Consider the following 23,902-nt stretch of genomic DNA (forward strand, 5'->3'; position numbering starts at 1 on the left):
CGGCACCAGTTATGGACAAGCTAAAGAATATATCTGTATCGTCTACGAATATATCTGTATCGTCTACGAATATATCTGTATCGTCTACGCTTCACCTGCTTAGTCCATCCATCGTTTCTGTCGTCAATATGAAAAAGTTCACATACAAAGAACATCACTCAGAACAATCACTGGTTACCTGACAACCAAAACCCTCAGCCATCTGTACAACGAAACAAAAAAGAAAAGAAAAAAAACATTGCAAATGCAATCCCACCTCAAGCTCCTTGGCACTCAGTACTTCACAACCCCACTAGACCCCCTTCCCCACTGAAACCACTGCGTACCCAACCACCGACCCCCACGCAGAAGCAAAAACTTACAATCTGTGCTTGTAAATTTCCCTCTCGCATCAGACACAACACACTGGCATAACATATTCACAATGTGGTGACTCAACAAGTCCTGAACGGTCGTCCACACTACCCAGTCTTGAAACACTTTCTCACCAGACATACAGCCGTGTGAATGTACACTTCTGTTGGTACACAGATGCCACCCGTTCCCCTGGCAGATGGCCCGGGCCAGTGTGAGCGAGGATCCGTCTCAGTCTGACCATCCCCTTGCCTGGGGGCATCACACCTTGCATGACCCAGTCACGATCTCGCGCGCCAGGATCCTGTCATGCGCATGCTAGTCTAGTGCTGACGAGGACTCATCACATGCCTTAGACCAGCTAGGCTGTTGGAATGTATTGTAGACTTGCCACGTGCTCTAGTCCCTCAAGGGACCTGTCCCATGCTCCAGACCCACCAGGGACGTGTCACATGCTCCAGACCCACCAGGGACATGTCACATGATATAGACCTACCAGGGACGTGTCACATGCTCCAGACCCACCAGGGACGTGTCACATGCTCCAGACCCACCAGGGACATGTCCCATGCTCCAGACCCACCAGGGACGTGTCACATGCTCCAGACCCACCAGGGACGTGTCACATGCTCCAGACCCACCAGGGACATGTCCCATGCTCCAGACCCACCAGGGACGTGTCACATGCTCTAGACCCACCAGGGACGTGTTACATGCTCCAGACCCACCAGGGACGTGTCACATTCTCTAGACCCACCAGGGACGTGTCACATGCTGTAGACCCACCAGGGATGTATCATGCTCCAGACCCACCAGGGACGTGTCACATGCTCCAGACTCACCAGGGACGTGTCACATGATATAGATCCACCAGGGATGTGTCACATGCTCCAGACCCACCAGGGACGTGTCACATGCTTTAGACCCACCAGGGACATGTCACATGATATAGACCCACAGGGACGTGTCACATGCTCCAGACCCACCAGGGACGTGTCACATGCTCCAGACCCACCAGGGACATGTCACATGATATAGACCCACCATGGACGTGTCACATGCTCCAGACCCACCAGGGACGTGTCACATGCTCCAGACCCACCAGGGACGTGTCACATGATATAGACCCACCAGGGACGTGTCACATGCTCCAGACCCACCAGGGACGTGTCACATGCTCCAGACCCACCAGGGACGTGTCACATGATATAGATCCACCAGGGACGTGTCACATGCTCCAGACCCACCAGGGACGTGTCACATGCTCCAGACCCACCAGGGACATGTCACATGATATAGACCCACCAGGGACGTGTCACATGCTCCAGACCCACCAGGGACGTGTCACATGTTCCAGACCCACCAGGGACGTGTCACATGCTCCAGACCCACCAGGGACGTGTCATGCTCCAGACCCACCAGATACCTGCAACATTCTCTAGACCCACCCGGGACGTGTCATATGCTCCAGACCCACCAGGGACATGTCACATGCTCCAGACCCACCAGGGACGTGTCACATTCTCTAGACCCACCAGGGACGTGTCACATGCTCCAGACCCACCAGGGACGTGTCACATGCTCTAAACCCACCATGGACGTGTCACATGCTCCAGACCCACCAGGGACGTGTCACATGCTTTAGACCCACCAGGGACGTGTCACATGCTCCAGACCCACCAGGGACGTGTCACATGCTCCAGACCCACCAGGGACGTGTCACATGCTCCAGACCCACCAGGGACGTGTCACATGCTCCAGACCCACCAGGGACGTGTCACATGCTCCAGACCCACCAGGGACGTGTCACATGATCTAGACCCGGCAGGAACCTATCAGGGGTCCATGCCTGGCTGGCCTTGAAGCCAGTGGGGACGCTGATGAAGTGGTTCACACATCGTGGGTGCTCACGTTGCCTCTGCACCATCCTCATCAACACACACACACACACACACACACACACACACACACACACACACAGCGTTACTGACCATGGGTCAGCTTGGGATGGCTCGGGCTCATACAGCATAGATTTACATCCTCAGCATGGCAGTCAGCCCACACTCAACCCAAACGTTGCTCCAAATACCTTGAAAAAAAATAAAATCTAAATGTACTTATACGTCTCTCTGTTTTCATTATTTCCTCATTATCTGAGGTTCGTAATAAACCCCCCCCCCTCCCTTCACCCCCTCACCCCTATCTCCACAATCCTTATCCCTTGACCTTCCTCCTTGACCAGTGCTTGGGTACGCACGCGCTCACCTGTTGCTCCTAATGTAATGAGTCAACAGTTGTTAAACCGGTCTTGCAGCAGGAATGTGTGATGACCAGGAAGGGAAATAAGCATTAAGGAACAGTCTTCAATGGTGAAGAAATTAGTTTGGGCTATGAACGGAATTATACCTTTTAACAAGATGAACTCCGTTATATATATATATATATATATATATATATATATATATATATATATATATATATATATATATATATATATATATATATACACATATATATATACGAATAAAGTGCATAGAAACGCGCACCTTCATAGAACATACAAACCTCCAACAGCCAGGAGTTGACAAAGAGGCTAAATATGTCAGAAGTGGAGATGGATGGATGGCAAGAAATAAGTTTTGAGCGACCGGGGCCTGAACATACGGGAGAATGAAAGACGTACACAGGATAGAGTGAATTGGAACCATGTGGTATACTGGGGTCGATGTGCTTTCAGTTGACTGAACCAGAGCACGTTAAGCGTCCAGGATAAACAATGTATAGGTCTGTGGGGCCTGATTGTGAATTGGGAGCTGTGGTTTAGGAGCATTACACATGACACCTAGAAAATGGATGGGAACAGATGCCTGTTTTCGTCTGTTGCTAGAGCAACCTCACTTACTCGGGAAGTGGCAGTCAAGTATGATATATATATAGTGGTTCCAACAATGTTGTATGGTTGCAAGGCGTGGGCTATGGATAGAGTTGTGCGCAGGAAGGTGGATGTGCTGGAAATGAGATGTTTAAGGACAATGTGTGGTGTGAGGTGGTTTGATCGAGTAAGTAATGTAAGGGTAAGAGAGATGTGTGGAAATAAAAAGAGCGTGGTTGAGAGAGCAGAAGAGGATGTTTTGAAATGGTTTGGGCACATGGAGAGAATGAGTGAGGAAAGATTGACCAAGAGGATATATGTGTCGGAGGTGGAGGGAACGAGGAGAAGTGGGAGACCAAATTGGAGGTGGAAAGATGGAGTGAAAAAGATTTTGAGTGATCGGGGCCTGAACATGCAGGAGGGTGAAAGGCGGGCAAGGAATAGAGTGAATTGGATCGATGTGGTATACCGGGGTTGACGTGCTGTCAGTGGATTGAATCAGGGCATGTGAAGCGTCTGGGGTAAACCATGGAAAGTTGTGTGGGGCCTGGATGTGGAAAGGGAGCTGTGGTTTCGGGCATTATTGCATGACAGCTAGAGACTGAGTGTGAACGAATGGGGCCTTTGTTGTGTTTTCCTAGCGCTACCTCGCACACATGAGGGGGGAGGGGGATGGTATTCCATGTGTGGCGAGGTGGCGATGGGAATGAATAAAGGCAGACAGTGTGAATTGTGTGCATGGGTATATATGTATGTGTCTGTGTGTGTATATATATGTGTACATTGAGATGTATAGGTATGTATATTTGCGTGTGTGGACGTGTATGTATATACATGTGTATGAGGGTGGGTTGGGCCATTTCTTTCGTCTGTTTCCTTGCACTACCTCGCAAACGCGGGAGACAGCGACAAAGCAAAATAAAAAAAAAGATAAGAATACATATATATATATATGGTCAAGGTGGTGTGCGAAGTAAGAGGGTTAGGGAGAATGATTTGGTAAACAGAGAAGAGGTAGTAAAATCTTTGGGAAAGATGAAAGCCGGCAAGGCATCGGGTTTGGATGGTAATGCAGTGGGATTTATTAAAAATGGGGGTGACTGTGTTGTTGACTGGTTGGTAAGGATATTTATTGTATGTATGACTCATGATGAGGTGCCTGAGGATTGGCGGAATGCACGTATAGTGCCATTGTACAAAGGTAAAGGCGATAAAGGTGAGTGTTCAAATTACAGAGGTATAAGTTTATTGAGTATTCTTGGGAAATTATATGGGAGGGTATTGACTGAGAGGGTGAAAGTATGTACAGAGCATCAGATTGGGGAAGAGCAATGTGGTTTCACAAGTGGTAGAGGATATGTGGATCAGGTGCTTTCTTTGAAGAATGTATGTGAGAAATACTTAGAAAAGCAGATGGATTTATATGTAGCGTTTATGGATCTGGAGAAGGCATATGATAGAGTTGATAGAGATGCCCTGTGGAAGGTATTAAGAATATATGGTGTGGGAGGCAAGTTGCTAGAAGCAGTGAAAAGTTTTAATCGAGGATGTAAGGCAGGTGTACAAGTAGGAAGAGAGGAAAGTGATTGGTTCTCAGTGAATGTCGATTTGCGGCAGGGGTGCATGATGCCTCCATGGTTGTTTAATTTGTTTATGGATGGAGTTGTTAGGGAGGTGAATGAAAGAGTTTTGGAGAGAGGGGCAAGTATGCTGTCTGTTGTGGATGAGAGGGCTTGGAAAGTGGGTCAGTTGTTGTTTGCTGATGATACAGCGCTGGTGGCTGATTTGGGTGAGAAACTGCAGAAGCTGGTGACTGAGTTTGGTAAAGTGTGTGAAAGAAGAAAGCTGAGAGTAAATGTGAATAAGAGTAAGGTAATTAGGTACAGTAAGGTTGAGGGACAAGTCAATTGGGAGGTAAGTTTGAATGGAGAAAAACTGGAGGAAGTGAAGTGTTTTAGATATCTTGGGGTGGACACTTTACCAAACTCAATCACCAGCTTCTGCAGTTTCTCACCTGAATCAGTCATCTGCGCTTTATCATCAGCGAACAGCAACTGACTCACTTCCCAAGCCCTCTCAACCACAACAGGCTGCATACTTCCCCCTCCCTCCAAAACTCTTGCATTCACCTCCCTAACAACCCCATCCATAAACAAATTAAACAACCATGGAGATATCACGCACCCCTGCTGGAAACTGATATTCACTGAGAACCAATCACTTTCCTCTCTTCCCACTCGTACACATGCCTTACATCCTTGATAAAAACTTTTCACTGCTTCTAGCAACTTCCCACACCATATACTTTTAATACCTTTCACAGAGCATCTTCATCAACTCTGCCATATGCCTTCTCCAGATCCATAAATGCTACTTACAAATCTATTTGTCTTTTTAAGGGAAAATGATTTGGTAAACAGAGAAGAGGTAGTAAAAGCTTTGCGGAAGATGAAAGCCGGCAAGGCAGCAGGTTTGGATGGTATTGCAGTGGAATTTATTAAAAAAGGGGGTGACTGTATTGTTGACTGGTTGGTAAGGTTATTTAATGTATGTATGACTCATGGTGAGGTGCCTGAGGATTGGCGGAATGCGTGCATAGTGCCATTGTACAAAGGCAAAGGGGATAAGAGTGAGTGCTCAAATTACAGAGGTATAAGTCTGTTGAGTATTCCTGGTAAATTATATGGGAGGGTATTGATTGAGAGGGTGAAGGCATGTACAGAGCATCAGATTGGGGAAGAGCAGTGTGGTTTCAGAAGTGGTAGAGGATGTGTGGATCAGGTGTTTGCTTTCAAGAATGTATGTGAGAAATACTTAGAAAAGCAAATGGATTTGTATGTAGCATTTATGGATCTGGAGAAGGCATATGATAGAGTTGATAGAGATGCTCTGTAGAAGGTATTAAGAATATATTGTGCGGGAGGCAAGTTGTTAGAAGCAGTGAAAAGTTTTTATCGAGGATGTAAGGCATGTGTACGTGTAGGAAGAGAGGAAAGTGATTGGTTCTCAGTGAATGTAGGTTTGCGGCAGGGGTGTGTGATGTCTCCATGGTTGTTTAATTTGTTTATGGATGGGGTTGTTAGGGAGGTGAATGCAAGAGTTTTGGAAAGAGGGGCAAGTATGAAGTCTGTTGGGGATGAGAGAGCTTGGGAAGTGAGTCAGTTGTTGTTCGCTGATGATACAGCGCTGGTGGCTGATTCATGTGAGAAACTGCAGAAGCTGGTGACTGAGTTTGGTAAAGTGTGTGAAAGAAGAAAGTTAAGAGTAAATGTGAATAAGAGCAAGGTTATTAGGTACAGTAGGGTTGAGGGTCAAGTCAATTGGGAGGTGAGTTTAAATGGAGAAAAACTGGAGGAAGTGAAGTGTTTTAGATATCTGGGAGTGGATCTGGCAGCGGATGGAACCATGGAAGCGGAAGTGGATCATAGGGTGGGGGAGGGGGCGAAAATTCTGGGAGCCTTGAAGAATGTGTGGAAGTCGAGAACATTATCTCGGAAAGCAAAAATGGGTATGTTTGAAGGAATAGTGGTTCCAACAATGTTGTATGGTTGCGAGGCGTGGGCTATGGATAGAGTTGTGCACAGGAGGATGGATGTGCTGGAAATGAGATGTTTGAGGACAATGTGTGGTGTGAGGTGGTTTGATCGAGTGAGTAACGTAAGGGTAAGAGAGATGTGTGGAAATAAAAAGAGCATGGTTGAGAGAGCAGAAGAGGGTGTTTTGAAATGGTTTGGGCACATGGAGAGAATGAGTGAGGAAAGATTGACCAAGAGGATATATGTGTCGGAGGTGGAGGGAACGAGGAGAAGAGGGAGACCAAATTGGAGGTGGAAAGATGGAGTGAAAAAGATTTTGTGTGATCGGGGCCTGAACATGCAGGAGGGTGAAAGGAGGGCAAGGAATAGAGTGAATTGGAGCGATGTGGTATACCGGGGTTGACGTGCTGTCAGTGGATTGAATCAAGGCATGTGAAGCGTCTGGGGTAAACCATGGAAAGCTGTGTAGGTATGTATATTTGCGTGTGTGGACGTGTGTATATACATGTGTATGGGGGTGGTTTGGGCCATTTCTTTCGTCTGTTTCCTTGCGCTACCTCGCAAACGCGGGAGACAGCGACAAAGCAAAAAAAAAAAAAGTATTTCTCACATACATTCTTCAAAGCAAATACCTGATCCACACATCCTCTTCCACTTCTGAAACCACACTGCTCTTCCCCAATCTGATGCTCTGTACATGTCTTCACCCTCTCAATCAATACCCTCCCATATAATTTCTCAGGAATACTCAACAAACTTATACCTCTGTAATTTGACCACTCACCATTTTCCCCTTTGCCTTTGTACAATGGCACTATGCATGCATTCCGCCAATTCCCAGGCACTTCACCATGAACCATACATACGTTGAATATCCTCACCAACCAGTCAACAACACAGACACCCCCTTTTTTTTTTTAAATTACACTGCAATACCATCCAAACCTGTCACTTTGCTGGCTTTCATCTTTTGCAAAGCTTTCACTACCTCTTCTCTGTTTACCAAACCATTCTCCCAGGCCCTCTCACTTCACACACCACCTCGACCAAAGCACCCTATATTTGCCACTCTATCATCAAACACATTCAATAAACCTTCAAAATACTCACTCCATATCCTTTTCACATCACCACTACTTGTTATTACCTCCCCATTAGCCCCTTCCACCGATGTTCCCATTTGTTCTCTTGTCTTACACGCTTTATTTACCTCCTTCTAAAACATCTTTTTATTCTCCCAAAAATTTAATGATACTATCTCACCCCAACCCTCATTTGCCCTCTTTTTCACCTCTTGCGCCTTTCTCTTGACCCCTACCTCTTTCTTTTATACATCTCCCAGTCATTTGCACTATTTCCATGCAAAACTCATCCAAATGCCTCTCTCTTCTCTTTCAATAACAATCTTGCTTCTTCATCCCACCACTCACTACCCTTTCTAATCTGCCCACCTCCCACCTTTCTCATGCCACAGGCATCTTTTGCACAAGCTATCACTGCTTCTCTAAATACATCTCTTTCCTCCCCCATTCCCCTTACGTCATTTGCTCTCACCTTTTTCCATTCTGCACTTAGACTCTCCTGGTACTTCCTCACACAAGTCTTCTTTCCAAGCTCACTTGCTCTCACCATTCTCTTCACCCCAACGTTCTCTCTTCTTTTCTGAAAACCTTTACAAATCTTCACCTTCGCCTCCACAAGATAATGATTAGACATCCCTCCAGTTGCCCCTCTCAGCACATTTACATTGAAAAGTCCTTCACGCACCTATCAATTAACACGTTATCCAAAAATGCTTTCTGTCTCGCATGTGCGCGAGGTAGCACTAGGAAAAGACAACAAAGGCCAAATTCGTTCACACTCAGTCTCTAGCTGTCATGTATAATGCACCGAAACCACAGCTCCCTTTCCACATTCAGGCCCCACAAAACTTTCTATGGTTTGCCCCAGACTCTTCACATGCCCTGGTTCAATCCATTGACAGCACGTCGACCCCGGTATACCACATCATTCCAATTCACTCTATTCCTTGCATGCCTTTCACCCTCCTGCATGTTCAGGACCTGATCACTCAAAATCTTTTTCACTCCATCTTTCCACCTCCAATTTGGTCTCCCACTTCTCCTCGTTCCCACCACCTCTGACACATATATCCTCTTTGTCAATCTTTCCTCACTCATTCTCTCCATGTGACCAAACCATTTCAAAACAACCTCTTCTACTCTCTCAACCACACTCTTTTTATTATCACACATCTCTCTTACCGTTTCATTACTTACACGATCAAACCACTTCACGCCACATATTGTCCTCAAACAATCTCATTTCCAGCACATCCACCCTACTCCGCGCAACTCTTATCTATAGCCCACGCCTCGCAACCATATAACATTGTCGGAACCACTATTCCTTCAAACATATCAATTTTTTGCTTTCCAAGATAACGTTCTCGACTTCCACACATTTTTCAATGCTTCCAGAACTTTCACCCCCTCCCCCACCCTATGATTCACTTCTGCTTCCATGGTTCCATCCGCTGCCGAATCAACTCCCAGATGTCTAAAACACTTCACTTCCTCCAGTTTTTCTCCATTGAAACTTACCTCCCAATTGACTTGTCCCTCAACCCAACTGGATCTAATGACCGTACTCTTATTTGCATTTACTCTAAGCTTTCTTCTTTCACATACTTTACCAAACTCAGTCACCAGCTTTGCAGTTTCTCACCCGAATCAGCCACCAGTGCTGTATCATCAGCGAATAACAACTGACTCACTTCCCAAGCTCTCTCATCCACAACAGACTGCATACTTGCCCCTCTTTCCAAAACTCTTGCATTCACCTCCCTAACAACCCCATCTATAAACAAATTAAACAACCATGGAGATATCACTTACCCTTGCCGCAAACCAACATTCACTGAGAACCAATCACTTTCCTCTCTTCCTACACGTACACATGCCTTACATTCTCAACAAAAACTTTTCACTGCTTCTAACATCTTACCTTCCACAATATATATTCTTAATACCTTCCACAGAGCATCTCTATCAACTGTATTATATGCCTTCTCCAGATCCATAAATGCTACATACAAATCCATTTCCTTTTCTAAGTATTTCTCACATACATTCTTCAAAGCAAACACCTGATCCACACATCCTCTACCACTTCTAAAACCACACTGCTCTTCCCCAATCTGACGCTTTGTACATGCCTTCACCCTCTCAATCAATACCTTCCCATATAATTTCCTAGGAATACTCAACAAACTTATACCTCTGTAATTTGAGCACTCACTCTTGTCCCCTTTGCCTTTGTACAATGGCACTATGCAAGCATTCCGCTAGTCCTCAGGCACCTCACCATGAGTCATACATACATTGAATAACCTTACCAACCAGTCACCAATACAGTTACCCCCCTTTTTAATAAATTCCACTGCAATACCATCCAAACCCGCTGCCTTGTTGGCTTTCATCTTCCGCAAAGCTTTTACTACCTCTTCTCTGTTTATCAAATCATTCTCCCTAACCCTCTCACTTTGCACACCACCTCGACCAAAACACCCTACATCTGCCACTCTATCATCAAACGCATTCAACAAACCTTCAAAATACTCACTCCATCTCCTTCTCACATCACCACTACGTATTATCACCTCCCCATTAACCCCCTTCACTGATGTTCCCATTTGTTCCCTTGTCTTATGCACTTTATTTATCTCCTTCCAAAACATCTTTTTATTCTCCCTAAAATTTAATGATACTCTCTCACCCCAACTCTCATTTGCCCTCTTTTTCACCTCTTGCACCTTTCTCGTGACCTCCTGTCTCTTTCTTTTATACATCTCCCACTCAATTTCATTTTTTCCCTGCAAAAATCGTCCAAATGCCTCTCTCTTCTCTTTCACTAATAATCTTACTTCTTCATCCCACCACTCACTACCCTTTCTAACCAACCCACCTCCCACGCTTCTCATGCCACAAGCATCTTTTGCGCAATCCATCACTGATTCCCTAAATACATCCCATTCCTCCCCCACTCCCCTTACTTCCATTGTTCTCACCTTTTTCCATTCTGTACTCAGTCTCTCCTGGTACTTCCTCACACAAGTCTCCTTCCCAAGCTCACTTACTCTCACCACCCTTTTCACCCCAACATTCACTCTTCTTTTCTGAAAACCCATACAAATCTTCACCTTAGCCTCCACAAGATAATGATCAGACATCCCTCCAGTTGCACCTCTCAGCACATTAACGTCCAAAAGTCTCTCTTTCGCGCGCCTGTCAATTAACACATAATCCAATAACGCTCTCTGGCCATCTCTCCTACTTACATACGTATACTTATGTATATCTCGCTTTTTAAACCAGGTATTCCCAATCACCAGTCCTTTTTCAGCACATAAATCTACAAGCTCTTCACCATTTCCATTTACAACACTGAACACCCCATGTATACCAATTATTCCCTCTACTGCCACATTACTCACCTTTGCATTCAATTCACCCATCACTATAACCCGGTCTCATGCATCAAAACCACTAAGACACTCATTCAGCTGCTCCCAAAATACTTGCCTCTCATGATCTTTCTTCTCATGCCCAGGTGCATATGCACCAATAATCACCCATTTCTCTCCATCAACTTTCAGTTTTACCCATATTAATCGAGAATTTACTTTCTTACATTCTATCACATACTCCCACAACTCCTGTTCAGGAGTAGTGCTACTCCTTCCCTTGCTCTTGTCCTCTCACTAACCCCAGACTTTACTCCCAAGACATTCCCAAACCACTCTTCCCCTTTACCCTTGAGCTTCATTTCACTCACAGCCAAAACATCCAGGTTCCTTTCCTCAAACGTACTACCTATCTCTCCTTTTTTGCATCTTGGTTACATCCACACACATTTAGACACCCCAATCTGAGTCTACAAGGAGGATGAGCACTCCCCGCGTGACTCCTTCTGTCACACACACATATATATATGTGTGTGTGTGTGTGTGTGTGTGTGTGTGTGTGTGTGTGCATAGTCTGACTACTTGTATGACTACAGCAGAAAATGGTAACAGTACTCTGGAGGCAGGGGAAAAATGTGTATCTTTTATGGTGTCATGATAGGAGGTCATAATGTGTTCTTGGTCAAGTTAGGGAGTTAAAAAGGAGTGATATTGTAACATGCCATTCTGCAAAACTGAAAATGACAAGTCTTTTCATTCTTATCATAACATTAGTAATTATCAATATTATCTTTATAATCTGTATCATCATCATAATGCAGTTAACACTGATAATGCTGTTAGTGACAATTTACATGAATTTGTAGAAGAGATATCACTGGTAAACTTAACAAGGAATTTCTCTGCAGGTGAAGGAACTTTGCCAGGACCTGATTCTAAATGACGAGGCCCTTAAGGACGTGTGTGACAACCTAGAGGAAGAGATCAACAAAGGACTGGGCAAGGACTCCAACCCAGAAGCCAGCATCAAATGCTTCCCAACATATGTCAGAGAACTGCCCAATGGAAAAGGTAAGCACAGGAAGTCCTTGTTAACTGACATCATTGATAATGTCTGATGGTATAATGGTTCCAATAGGACCAAATGAATGTGAAGCATGGGCCCTAAGTGGAAAAGTGGAAGAAATGAATAGGGAGACAAAGGGGGAGGTGGAAGGATGGAGTGAAAGATACTTTAAATCATCAAGATCTGAACATGCAGGAGTGTGTGAGGCAGGTAAGAGATAGAGTTGATAGAAGCAGTGTGGTAACATGGGGCATAGTGCAGTCCAAGGGCTGAATAGCAGAATATAAAATGGTCAAGGGAAACCACAGGGAGGTCTGTGGGGCTTGCTGTGGATAGGAGTGCTTTTGACAGCTAGAGAGTGGATATGAACAAATGAGGCCATTCTATATCTGTTTCTGGCACTACAAAGGGAACTGCAATCACTGTATATACAGTATATATGTATATATTTTATTTATTATATATTATTATATTGATCGCTGAACCTAATAATCTTGCTGTTATTCACATCTACTCTCAACTTTCTCCTTTCACACACTTTTTCGAACTCAGTCACCGACTTCAGCAGTTTCTCCCTTGAATCAGCCACCTCTGCTATTTCATCAGCAAACAACAGCTGACTCACTTTCCAGGGCCCCTCATTCCCAACAGACTGCATACTTGCCCCTCTCTCCAAAACATTTGCATTTACCTCCCTAACCACCCCATCCAGAAACAAATTAAACAACCGTGGGGACATCGCACACCTCTGCCACAGGCCAACCTTCATTGGGAACCAATCACTCTTCTCTCTTTCTACTCGTACACATGCCTTACACCCTTGATAAAAACTTTGCACTACTTTGCCACAGGCCAACCTTCATTGGGAAGCAATCACTCTTCTCTCTTTCTACTCGTACACATGCCTTACACCCTTGATAAAAACTTTGCACTACTTCTTGCAACTTATCTCCTACAAGACATATAAGTATATATACATATTGATTGCAGTTTCTCGTATCAGCAAGGTAGCGCCAGGAAACAGACAAAAAAATGACCCATCCACTCATATGCAGTATGCAGTCTGTTGGGGATGAGGGAGCTTGGGAAGTGAGTCAGTTGTTGTTCGCTGATGATACAACGCTGGTGGCTGATTCATGTGAGAAACTGCAGAAGCTGGTGACTGAGTTTGGTAAAGTGTGTGTAAGAAGAAAGTTAAGAGTAAATGTGAATAAGAGCAAGGTTATTAGGTACAGTAGGGTTGAGGGTCAAGTCAATTGGGAGGTAAGTTTGAATGGAGAAAAACTGGAGGAAGTAAAGTGTTTTAGATATCTGGGAGTGGATTTGGCAGCGGATGGAACCATGGAAGCGGAAGTAAATCATAGGGTGGGGGAGTGGGTGAAAATCCTGGGAGCCTTGAAGAATGTGTGGAAGTCGAGAACATTATCTCGGAAAGCAAAAATGGGTATGTTTGAAGGAATAGTGGTTCCAACAATGTTGTATGGTTGTGAGGCGTGGGCTATGGATAGAGTTGTGCGCAGGAGGGTGGATGTGCTGGAAATGAGATGTTTGAGGACAATATGTGGTGTGAGGTGGTTTGATCGAGTAAGTAATGTAAGGGTAAGAGATATGTGTGGAAATAAAAAGAGCGTGGTTGAGAGAGCAGAAGAGGGTGTTTTGAAATGGTTTGGTCACACGGAGAGAATGAGTGAGGAAAGATTGACCGAGAGGATATATGTGTCGGAGGTGGAGGGAACGAGGAGAAGTGGGAGACCAAATTGGAGGTGGAAAGATGGAGTGAAAAAGATTTTGAGTGATCGGGGCCTGAACATGCAGGAAGGTGAAAGGCATGCAAGGAATAGAGTGAATTGGATCGATGTGGTATACTGGGGTTGACGTGCTGTCAATGGATTGAACCAGGGCATGTGAAGCATCTGGGGTAAACCATGGAAAGTTCTGCGGGGCCTGGATGTGGAAAGGGAGCTGTGGTTTCAGGCATTATTGCATGACAGCTAGAGACTGAGTGTAAGCGAATGGGGCCTTTGTTGTCTTTTCCTGGCGCTGCCTCGCACATATGAGGGGGGAGGGGGATGTTATTCCGTGTGTGGCGGGGTGACGATGGGGGTGAGTAGGGGCAGACAGTGTGCATTGTGTGCATGTGTGTATATGTGTATGTCTGTGTGTGTGTATATATGTGTGTACGTTGGGATGTGTGTTTGTGTATGTTTGCGTGTGTGGACGTGTGTGTGTGTGTGTGCATGTGTGTGAGGGTGGGTTGGGCGATTTCTTTCTTCTGTTTCCTTGTGCTACCTTGCATGCGCGGGAGACAGCGACAAAGCAAGATATATATATATATATTTTTTTTATTTTTTTTTATTATACTTTGTCGCTGTCTCCCGCGTTTGCGAGGTAGCGCAAGGAAACAGACGAAAGAAATGGCCCAACCCCCCCCCATACACATGTATATACATACGTCCACACACGCAAATATACATACCTACACAGCTTTCCATGGTTTACCGCAGACGCATCACATGCCTTGATTCAATCCACTGACAGCACGTCAACCCCGGTATACCACCTCGCTCCAATTCACTCTATTCCTTGCCCTCCTTTCACCCTCCTGCATGTTCAGGCCCCGATCACACAAAATCTTTTTCACTCCATCTTTCCACCTCCAATTTGGTCTCCCTCTTCTCCTCGTTCCCTCCACCTCCGACACATATATCCTCTTGGTCAATCTTTCCTCACTCATTCTATCCATGTGCCCAAACCACTTCAAAACACCCTCTTCTGCTCTCTCAACCACGCTCTTATTATTTCCACACATCTCTCTTACCCTTACGTTACTCACTCGATCAAACCACCTCACACCACACATTGTCCTCAAACATCTCATTTCCAGCACATCCATCCTCCTGCGCACAACTCTATCCATAGCCCACGCCTCGCAACCATACAACATTGTTGGAACCACTATTCCTTCAAACATACCCATTTTTGCTTTCCGAGATAATGTTCTCGACTTCCACACATTCTTCAAGGCCCCCAGAATTTTCGCCCCCTCCCCCACCCTATGATCCACTTCCGCTTCCATGGTTCCATCCGCTGCCAGATCCACTCCCAGATATCTAAAACACTTCACTTCCTCCAGTTTTTCTCCATTCAAACTCACCTCCCAATTGACTTGACCCTCAACCCTACTGTACCTAATAACCTTGCTCTTATTCACATTTACTCTTAACTTTCTTCTTCCACACACTTTACCAAACTCAGTCACCAGCTTCTGCAGTTTCTCACATGAATCAGCCACCAGCGCTGTATCATCAGCGAACAACAACTGACTCACTTCCCAAGCTCTCTCATCCCCAACAGACTTCATACTTGCCCCTCTTTCCAAAACTCTTGCATTTACCTCCCTAACAACCACATCCATAAACAAATTAAACAACCATGGAGACATCACACACCCCTGCCGCAAACCTACATTCACTGAGAACCAATCACTTTCCTCTCTTCCTACACGTACACATGCCTTACATCCTCGATAAAAACTTTTCACTGCTTCTAACAACTTTCCTCCCACACCATATATTCTTAATACCTTCCACAGAGCATCTCTATCAACTCTATCATATGCCTTCTCCAGATCCATAAATGCTACATACAAATCCATTTGCTTTTCTAAGTATTTCTCACATACATTCTTCAAAGCAAACACCTGATCCACACATCCTCTACCACTTCTGAAACCACACTGCTCTTCCCCAATTTAATGATATATATATATATATATATATATATATATATATATATATATATATATATATATATTTAATAAATCCACCGCAATACCATCCAAACCTGCTGCCTTGCCGGCTTTCATCTTCCGCAAAGCTTTTACTACTTCTTCTCTGTTTACTAAATCATTTTCCCTAACCCTCTCACTTTGCACACCACCTCGACCAAAATACCCTATATCTGCCACTCTATCATCAAACACATTCAACAAACCTTCAAATATACTCACTCCATCTCCTTCTCACATCACCACTACTTGTTATCACCTCCCTATTTGCGCCCTTCACTGAAGTTCCCATTTGCTCCCTTGTCTTACGCACTTTATTTACCTCCTTCCAGAACATCTTTTTATTCTCCCTAAAATTTAATGATACTCTCTCACCCCAACTCTCAATTGCCCTCTTTTTCACCTCTTGCACCCCGGTATACCACATCGATCCAGTTCACTCTATTCCTTGCACGCCTTTCACCCTCCTGCAGGTTCAGGCCCCGATCACTCAAAATCTTTTTCACTCCATCTTTCCACCTCCAATTTGGTCTCCCACTTCTCGTTCCCTCCACCTCTGACACATATATCTTCTTTGTCAATCTTTCCTCACTCATTCTCTCCATGTGACCAAACCATTTCAAAACATCCTCTTCTGCTCTCTCAACCACACTCTTTTTATTTCCACACATCTCTCTTACCCTTACATTACTTACTCGATCAAACCACCTCACACCACATATTGTCCTCAAACATCTCATTTCCAGCACATCCACCCTCCTGTGCACAACTCTATCCATAGCCCACGCCTTGCAACCATACAACATTGTTGGAACCACTATTCCTTCAAACATACCCATTTTTGCTTTCCGAGATAATGTTCTCGACTTCCAAACATTTTTCAATGCTCCCAGAATTTTCGCCCCCTCCCCCACCCTATGATTCACTTCCGCTTCCATGGTTCCATCTGCTGCCAGATCCACTCCCAGATATCTAAAACACTTTACTTCCTCCAGTTTTTCTCCATTCAAACTTACCTCCCAATTGACTTGACCCTCAACCCTACTGTACCTAATAACCTTGCTCTTATTCACATTTACTCTTAACTTTCTTCTTTCACACACTTAACCAAACTCAGTCACCAGCTTCTGCAGTTTCTTACATGAATCAGCCACCAGTGCTGTATCATCAGCGAACAACAACTGACTCACTTCCCAAGCTCTCTCATCCACAACAGACTGCATACTTGCCCCTCTTTCCAAAACTCTTGCATTCACCTCCCTAACAACCCCATCCATAAACAAATTAAACAACCATGGAGACATCACACACCCCTGCCGCAAACCTACATTCACTGAGAACCAAACACTTTCCTCTCTTTGTACACGTACACATGCCTTACATCCTCAATAAAAACTTTTCACTGCTTCTAACAACTTGCCTCCCACACCATATATTCTTAAAACCTTCCACAGAGCATCTCTATCAACTCTATCATATGCCTTCTCCAGATCCATAAATGCTACATACAAATCCATTTGTTTTTTTAAGTATTTCTCACATACATTCTTCAAAGCAAACACCTGATCCACACATCCTCTACCACTTCTGAAACCACACTGCTCTTCCCCAATCTGATGCTCTGTACATGCCTTCACCCTCTCAATCAATACCCTCCCTTATAATTTACCAGGAATACTCAACAAACTTATACCTCTGTAATTTGAGCACTCACTCTTATCCCCTTTGGCTTTGTACAATGGCACTATGCAAGCATTCCACCAATCCTCAGGCACCTCACCATGAATCATACATACATTGAATAACCTTACCAACCAGTCAACAATACAGTCACCCCCTTTTTTAATAAATTCCACTGCAATACCATCCAAACCTGCTGCCTTGCCGGCTTTCATCTTCCGTAAAGCTTTTACTACCTCTTCTCTATTTACCAAATCATTTTCCCTAACCCTCTCACTTTGCACACCTCCTCGACCAAAACACCCTATATCTGCTACTCTATCATCAAACACATTCAACAAACCTTCAAAATACTCACTTCATCTCCCTCTCACATCACCACTACTTGTTATCACCTCCCCATCAGCCCCCTTCACTGAAGTTCCCATTTGCTCCCTTGTCTTACGCACTTTATTTACCTCCTTCCAAAACATCTTTTTATTCTCCCTAAAATTTAATGATACTCTCTCACCCCAACTCTCATTTGCCCTCTTTTTCACCTCTTGCACCTTTCTCTTGACCTCCTGCCTCTTTCTTTTATACCTCTCCCACTCATTTGCATTTTTTCCCTGCAAAAAACATTCAAATGCCTCTCTCTTCTCTTTCACTAATAATGTTACTTCTTCATCCCACCACTCACTACCTTTTCTAATCAACCCACCTCCCACGCTTCTCATGCCACAAGCATCTTTTGCGCAAGCCATCACTGCTTCCCTAAATACATCCCATTCCTCCCCCACTCCCCTTACCTCCTTTGGTCTCACCATTTTCCATTCTGTACTCAGTCTCTCCTGGTACTTCCTCACACATGTCTCCTTCCCAAGCTCACTTACTCTCACCACTCTCTTCACCCCAACATTCTCTCTTCTTTTCTGAAAACCCCCACAAATCTTCACCTTCGCCTCCACAAGATAATGATGACATCCCTCCAGTTGCACCTCTCAGCACATTAACATCCAAAAGTCTCTCTTTTGTGCGTCTATCAATTAACACGTAATCCAATAACGCTCTCTGGCCATCTCTCCTGCTTACATACGTATACTTAAGTATATCTCGCTTTTTAAACCAGGTATTCCCAATCATCAGTCCTTTTTCAGCACATAAATCTACAAGCTCTTCACCATTTCCATTTACAACACTGAACACTCCATGTATACCAATTATTCCCTTAACTGCCACATTACTCACCTTTGCATTCAAATCCCCCATCACTATAACCTGGTCTCATGCATCAAAACCACTAGTGCATTCATTCAGCTGCTCCCAAAATACTTGCCTTTCATGATCTTTTTTCTTATGCCCAGGTGCATATGCACCAATAATCACCCATCTCTCTCCATCAACTTTCAGTTTTACCCATATCAGTCTAGAATTTACTTTCTTACACTCTATCACATACTCCCACAATTCCTGATTCAGGAGTAGTGCTACTCCTTCCCTTGCTCTTGTCCTCTCACTAACCCCTGACTTTACTCCCAAGACATTCCCAAACCACTCTTCCCCTTTACCCCTTTATATATATATATATATATATATATATATATATATATATATATATATGTGTGTGTGAGGAAGTACCAGGAGAGACTGAGTACAGAATGGAAAAAGGTGAGAACAATGGAAGTAAGGGGAGTGGGGGAGGAATGGGATGTATTTAGGGAATCAGTGATGGATTGCGCAAAAGATGCTTGTGGCATGAGAAGAGTGGGAGGTGGGTTGATTAGAAAGGGTAGTGAGTGGTGGGATGAAGAAGTAAGAGTATTAGTGAAAGAGAAGAGAGAGGCATTTGGACGATTTTTGCAGGGAAAAAATGCAATTGAGTGGGAGACGTATAAAAGAAAGAGACAGGAGGTCAAGAGAAAGGTGCAAGAGGTGAAAAAAAGGGCAAATGAGAGTTGGGGTGAGAGAGTATCATTAAATTTTAGGGAGAATAAAAAGATGTTCTGGAAGGAGGTAAATAAAGTGCATAAGACAAGGGAGCAAATGGGAACTTCAGTGAAGGGTGCAAATGGGGAGGTGATAACAAGTAGTGGTGATGTGAGAAGGAGATGGAGTGAGTATTTTGAAGGTTTGTTGAATGTGTTTGATGATAGAGTGGCAGATATAGGGTGTTTTGGTCGAGGTGGTGTGCAAAGTGAGAGGGTTAGGGAAAATGATTTGGTAAACAGAGAAGAGGTAGTAAAAGCTTTGCGGAAGATGAAAGCCGGCAAGGCAGCAGGTTTGGATGGTATTGCAGTGGAATTTATTAAAAAAGGGGGTGACTGTATTGTTGACTGCTTGGTAAGGTTATTTAATGTATGTATGACTCACGGTGAGGTGCCTGAGGATTGGCGGAATGCGTGCATAGTGCCATTGTACAAAGGCAAAGGGGATAAGAGTGAGTGCTCAAATTACAGAGGTATAAGTTTGTTGAGTATTCCTGGTAAATTATATGGGAGGGTATTGATTGAGAGGGTGAAGGCATGTACAGAGCATCAGATTGGGGAAGAGCAGTGTGGTTTCAGAAGTGGTAGAGGGTGTGTGGATCAGGTGTTTGCTTTCAAGAATGTATGTGAGAAATACTTAGAAAAGCAAATGGATTTGTATGTAGCATTTATGGATCTGGAGAAGGCATATGATAGAGTTGATAGAGATGCTCTGTGGAAGGTATGAAGAATATATGGTGTGGGAGGCAAGTTGTTAGAAGCAGTGAAAAGTTTTTATCGAGGATGTAAGGCATGTGTACGTGTAGGAAGAGAGGAAAGTGATTGGTTCTCAGTGAATGTAGGTTTGCGGCAGGGGTGTGTGATGTCTCCATGGTTGTTTAATTTGTTTATGGATGGGGTTGTTAGGGAGGTGAATGCAAGAGTTTTGGAAAGAGGGGCAAGTATGAAGTCTGTTGGGGATGAGAGAGCTTGGGAAGTGAGTCAGTTGTTGTTTGCTGATGATACAGCGCTGGTGGCTGATTCATGTGAGAAACTGCAGAAGCTGGTGACTGAGTTTGGTAAAGTGTGTGAAAGAAGAAAGTTAAGAGTAAATGTGAATAAGAGCAAGGTTATTAGGTACAGTAGGGTTGAGGGTCAAGTCAATTGGGAGGTGAGTTTGAATGGAGAAAAACTGGAGGAAGTGAAGTGTTTTAGATATCTGGGAGTGGATCTGGCAGCGGATGGAACCATGGAAGCGGAAGTGGATCATAGGGTGGGGGAGGGGGCGAAAATTCTGGGAGCCTTGAAGAATGTGTGGAAGTCGAGAACATTATCTCTGAAAGCAAAAATGGGTATGTTTGAAGGAATAGTGGTTCCAAGAATGTTGTATGGTTGCGAGGCGTGGGCTATGGATAGAGTTGTGTGCAGGAGGATGGATGTGCTGGAAATGAGATGTTTGAGGACAATGTGTGGTGTGAGGTGGTTTGATCGAGTAAGTAACGTAAGGGTAAGAGAGATGTGTGGAAATAAAAAGAGTGTGGTTGAGAGAGCAGAAGAGGGTGTTTTGAAATGGTTCGGGCACATGGAGAGAATGAGTGAGGAAAGATTGACCAAGAGGATATATGTGTCGGAGGTGGAGGGAACGAGGAGAAGAGGGAGACCAAATTGGAGGTGGAAAGATGGAGTGAAAAAGATTTTGAGTGATCGGGTCCTGAACATGCAGGAGGGTGAAAGAAGGGCAAGGAATAGAGTGAATTGGAGCGATGTGGTATACCGGGGTTGATGTGCTGTCAGTGGATTGAATCAGGGCATGTGAAGCGTCTGGGGTAAACCATGGAAAGCTGTGTAGGTATGTATATTTGCGTGTGTGGACGTATGTATATACATGTGTATGGGGGTGGGTTGGGCCATTTCTTTCGTCTGTTTCCTTGCGCTACCTCGCAAACGCGGGAGACAGCTACAAAGCAAAAAAAAAAGAAAAAAAAATATATATATATATATATATATATATATATATATAAAAGGGGAGGGAGCGGGGGGCTGGAAATCCTCCCCTCTCTTTTTTTTTTTTTTTTTTTTTTTTTTTTTTTTTTTTTTTTTTTTTTTCAAAAGAAGGAACAGAGAATTGGGCCAGGTGAGGGTATTCCCTCAAAGGCCCAGTCCTCTGTTCTTAACGCTACCTCGCTAATGCGGGAAATGGCGAATAGTTTGAAAGAAAGAAAAGAAAAAGATATATATATTCTTTTTTTTTTTTTTCAAACTATTCGCCATTTCCCACATTAGCGAGGTAGCGTTAAGAACAGAGAACTGGGCCACTGAGGGAATGTCCTCACCTGGCCCCCTTCTCTGTTCCTTCTTTTGGAAAATTAAAAAAAAAAAAGAGGGGAGGATTTCCAGACCCCTGCTCCCTCCCCTTTTAGTCGCCTTCTACGACACGAAGGGAATATGTTGGAAGTATTCTTTCTCCCCTATCCCCAGGGATAATATATATATATATATATATATATATATATATATATATATATATATATATTCTTTTTCTTTCAAACTATTTGCCATTTCCCGCATTAGTGAAGTAGCGTTAAGAACAGAGGACTGGGCCTTTGAGGGAATATCCTCACCTGGCCCCCTTCTCTGTTCCTACTTTTGGAAAAAAAAAATGAAAGGGGAGGATTTCCAGCCCCCTGCTCCCTCCCCTTTTATTCGCCTTCTACGACACACAGGGAATACGTGGGAAGTATTCATATATATATATATATATATATATATATATATATATATATATATATATATATATATATATATATATATATATATATATATATATATATCCCTGGGGATAGGGGAGAAAGAATACTTCCCACGTATTCCCTGCGTGTCGTAGAAGGCGACTAAAAGGGAAGGGAGCGGGTGGCTGGAAATCCTCCCCTCTCAGTCTTTTTTAATTTTCCAAAAGAAGGAACAGAGAAGGGGGGCCAGGTGAGGATATTCCCTCAAAGGCCCGGTCCTCTGTTCTTAACGCTACCTCGCTAATGCGGGAAATGGCGAATAGTTTGAAAGAAAAAGATATATATATATATATATATATATATATATATATATATATATATATATATATATATATATATATATATATATATATATATATATATGAACGCCCATACACGCACATATACATACATATACATATCAACATAAACACACATATATACATATATACACATGTACATATTCATATTTGCTTGCCATCATCCATTCCTGGAGATACCCCACCCCACAGGAAACAGCATCGCTACTCCCTGCTACAGCGAGGAAGCACCAGGAAAACAGACAAAAAAGGCACATTTGTTCACACTCAGTCTTTCCCTCTTATGTGTAATGCACCGAAACTATAGCTCCTGATCCACACCCAGGCCCCTCAAGACCTTTCCATGGTTACTCCAGATGTTTCACATGTCCTGGTTCAGTCTATTGACAGGACGTTGACCCTGGTATACATCATTCCAATTCTCTCTATTCCTTGCACGCCATTCACCCTCCTGTATATTCTGGCCCTGATCACTCAAAATCTTTTTCACTCCATCCTTCCACCTCCAATTTGGTGTCCTGCTTCTCCTTGTTCCCTCCACCTCTGACACATATCCTTTTTGTCAACCTTTCCTCAGTCATTCTCTCCATATTTCTACACCATTTCAGCACACCCTCTTCTGCTCTCTCTACCACTCTCTTTTTATTTCAACACTTATCTCTTACCCTTTCATTACTTACTCAATCAAACCACGTCACACCACATATTATCCTCAAAGACTTCATTTCCAACACATCCACCCTCCTCCATACAACCCATTGTATAGCCCATACCTCACAGCAATATAATATTGTTGGAACTGCTATTCCTTCAAACATACCCATTTTTGCTCTCCGAGATAATGTTCTCTTCTTCCACTCATTCTTCATTGCTTCCAGAACCTTCACCCCCTCCCCCACCTGTGATCACTTCTGTTTCTGTGCTTCCATTCACTGCTAAGTCCACTGCTAGATATCTATAATACTTCACCTCCTCCAATTTTTCTCCATTCAAACTTACATCCCAATTAACTTTTCCCTCAACCCTGGTGAACTTAATGACCTTGCTCTTATTCACATTTACTCTCAACTTTTTCCTTTCATGCACTTTTCCAAACTCACTCACCAACTTT

The 23,902-nt window shown here is 43.8% G+C and overlaps 1 protein-coding gene across 7 annotated transcripts in view; it reads left to right on the forward strand.

The window, feature by feature from the left end:
* Nucleotides 1-23,902, forward strand: part of Hex-A (Hexokinase A) — a 194,107-nt gene that overhangs the window by 141,589 nt on the left and 28,616 nt on the right. For all 7 annotated transcript variants that reach the window (XM_071665880.1, XM_071665878.1, XM_071665879.1 and 4 more), the window contains one exon: nucleotides 12,136-12,298. In XM_071665880.1, coding sequence (XP_071521981.1) covers nucleotides 12,136-12,298 — 163 coding nt within the window. The remainder of the gene's footprint in view (nucleotides 1-12,135; nucleotides 12,299-23,902) is intronic.

Source organism: Panulirus ornatus, chromosome 10 (genome assembly GCF_036320965.1).
Source record: "Panulirus ornatus isolate Po-2019 chromosome 10, ASM3632096v1, whole genome shotgun sequence".
Taxonomy (NCBI): Eukaryota; Metazoa; Arthropoda; class Malacostraca; order Decapoda; family Palinuridae; genus Panulirus; species Panulirus ornatus.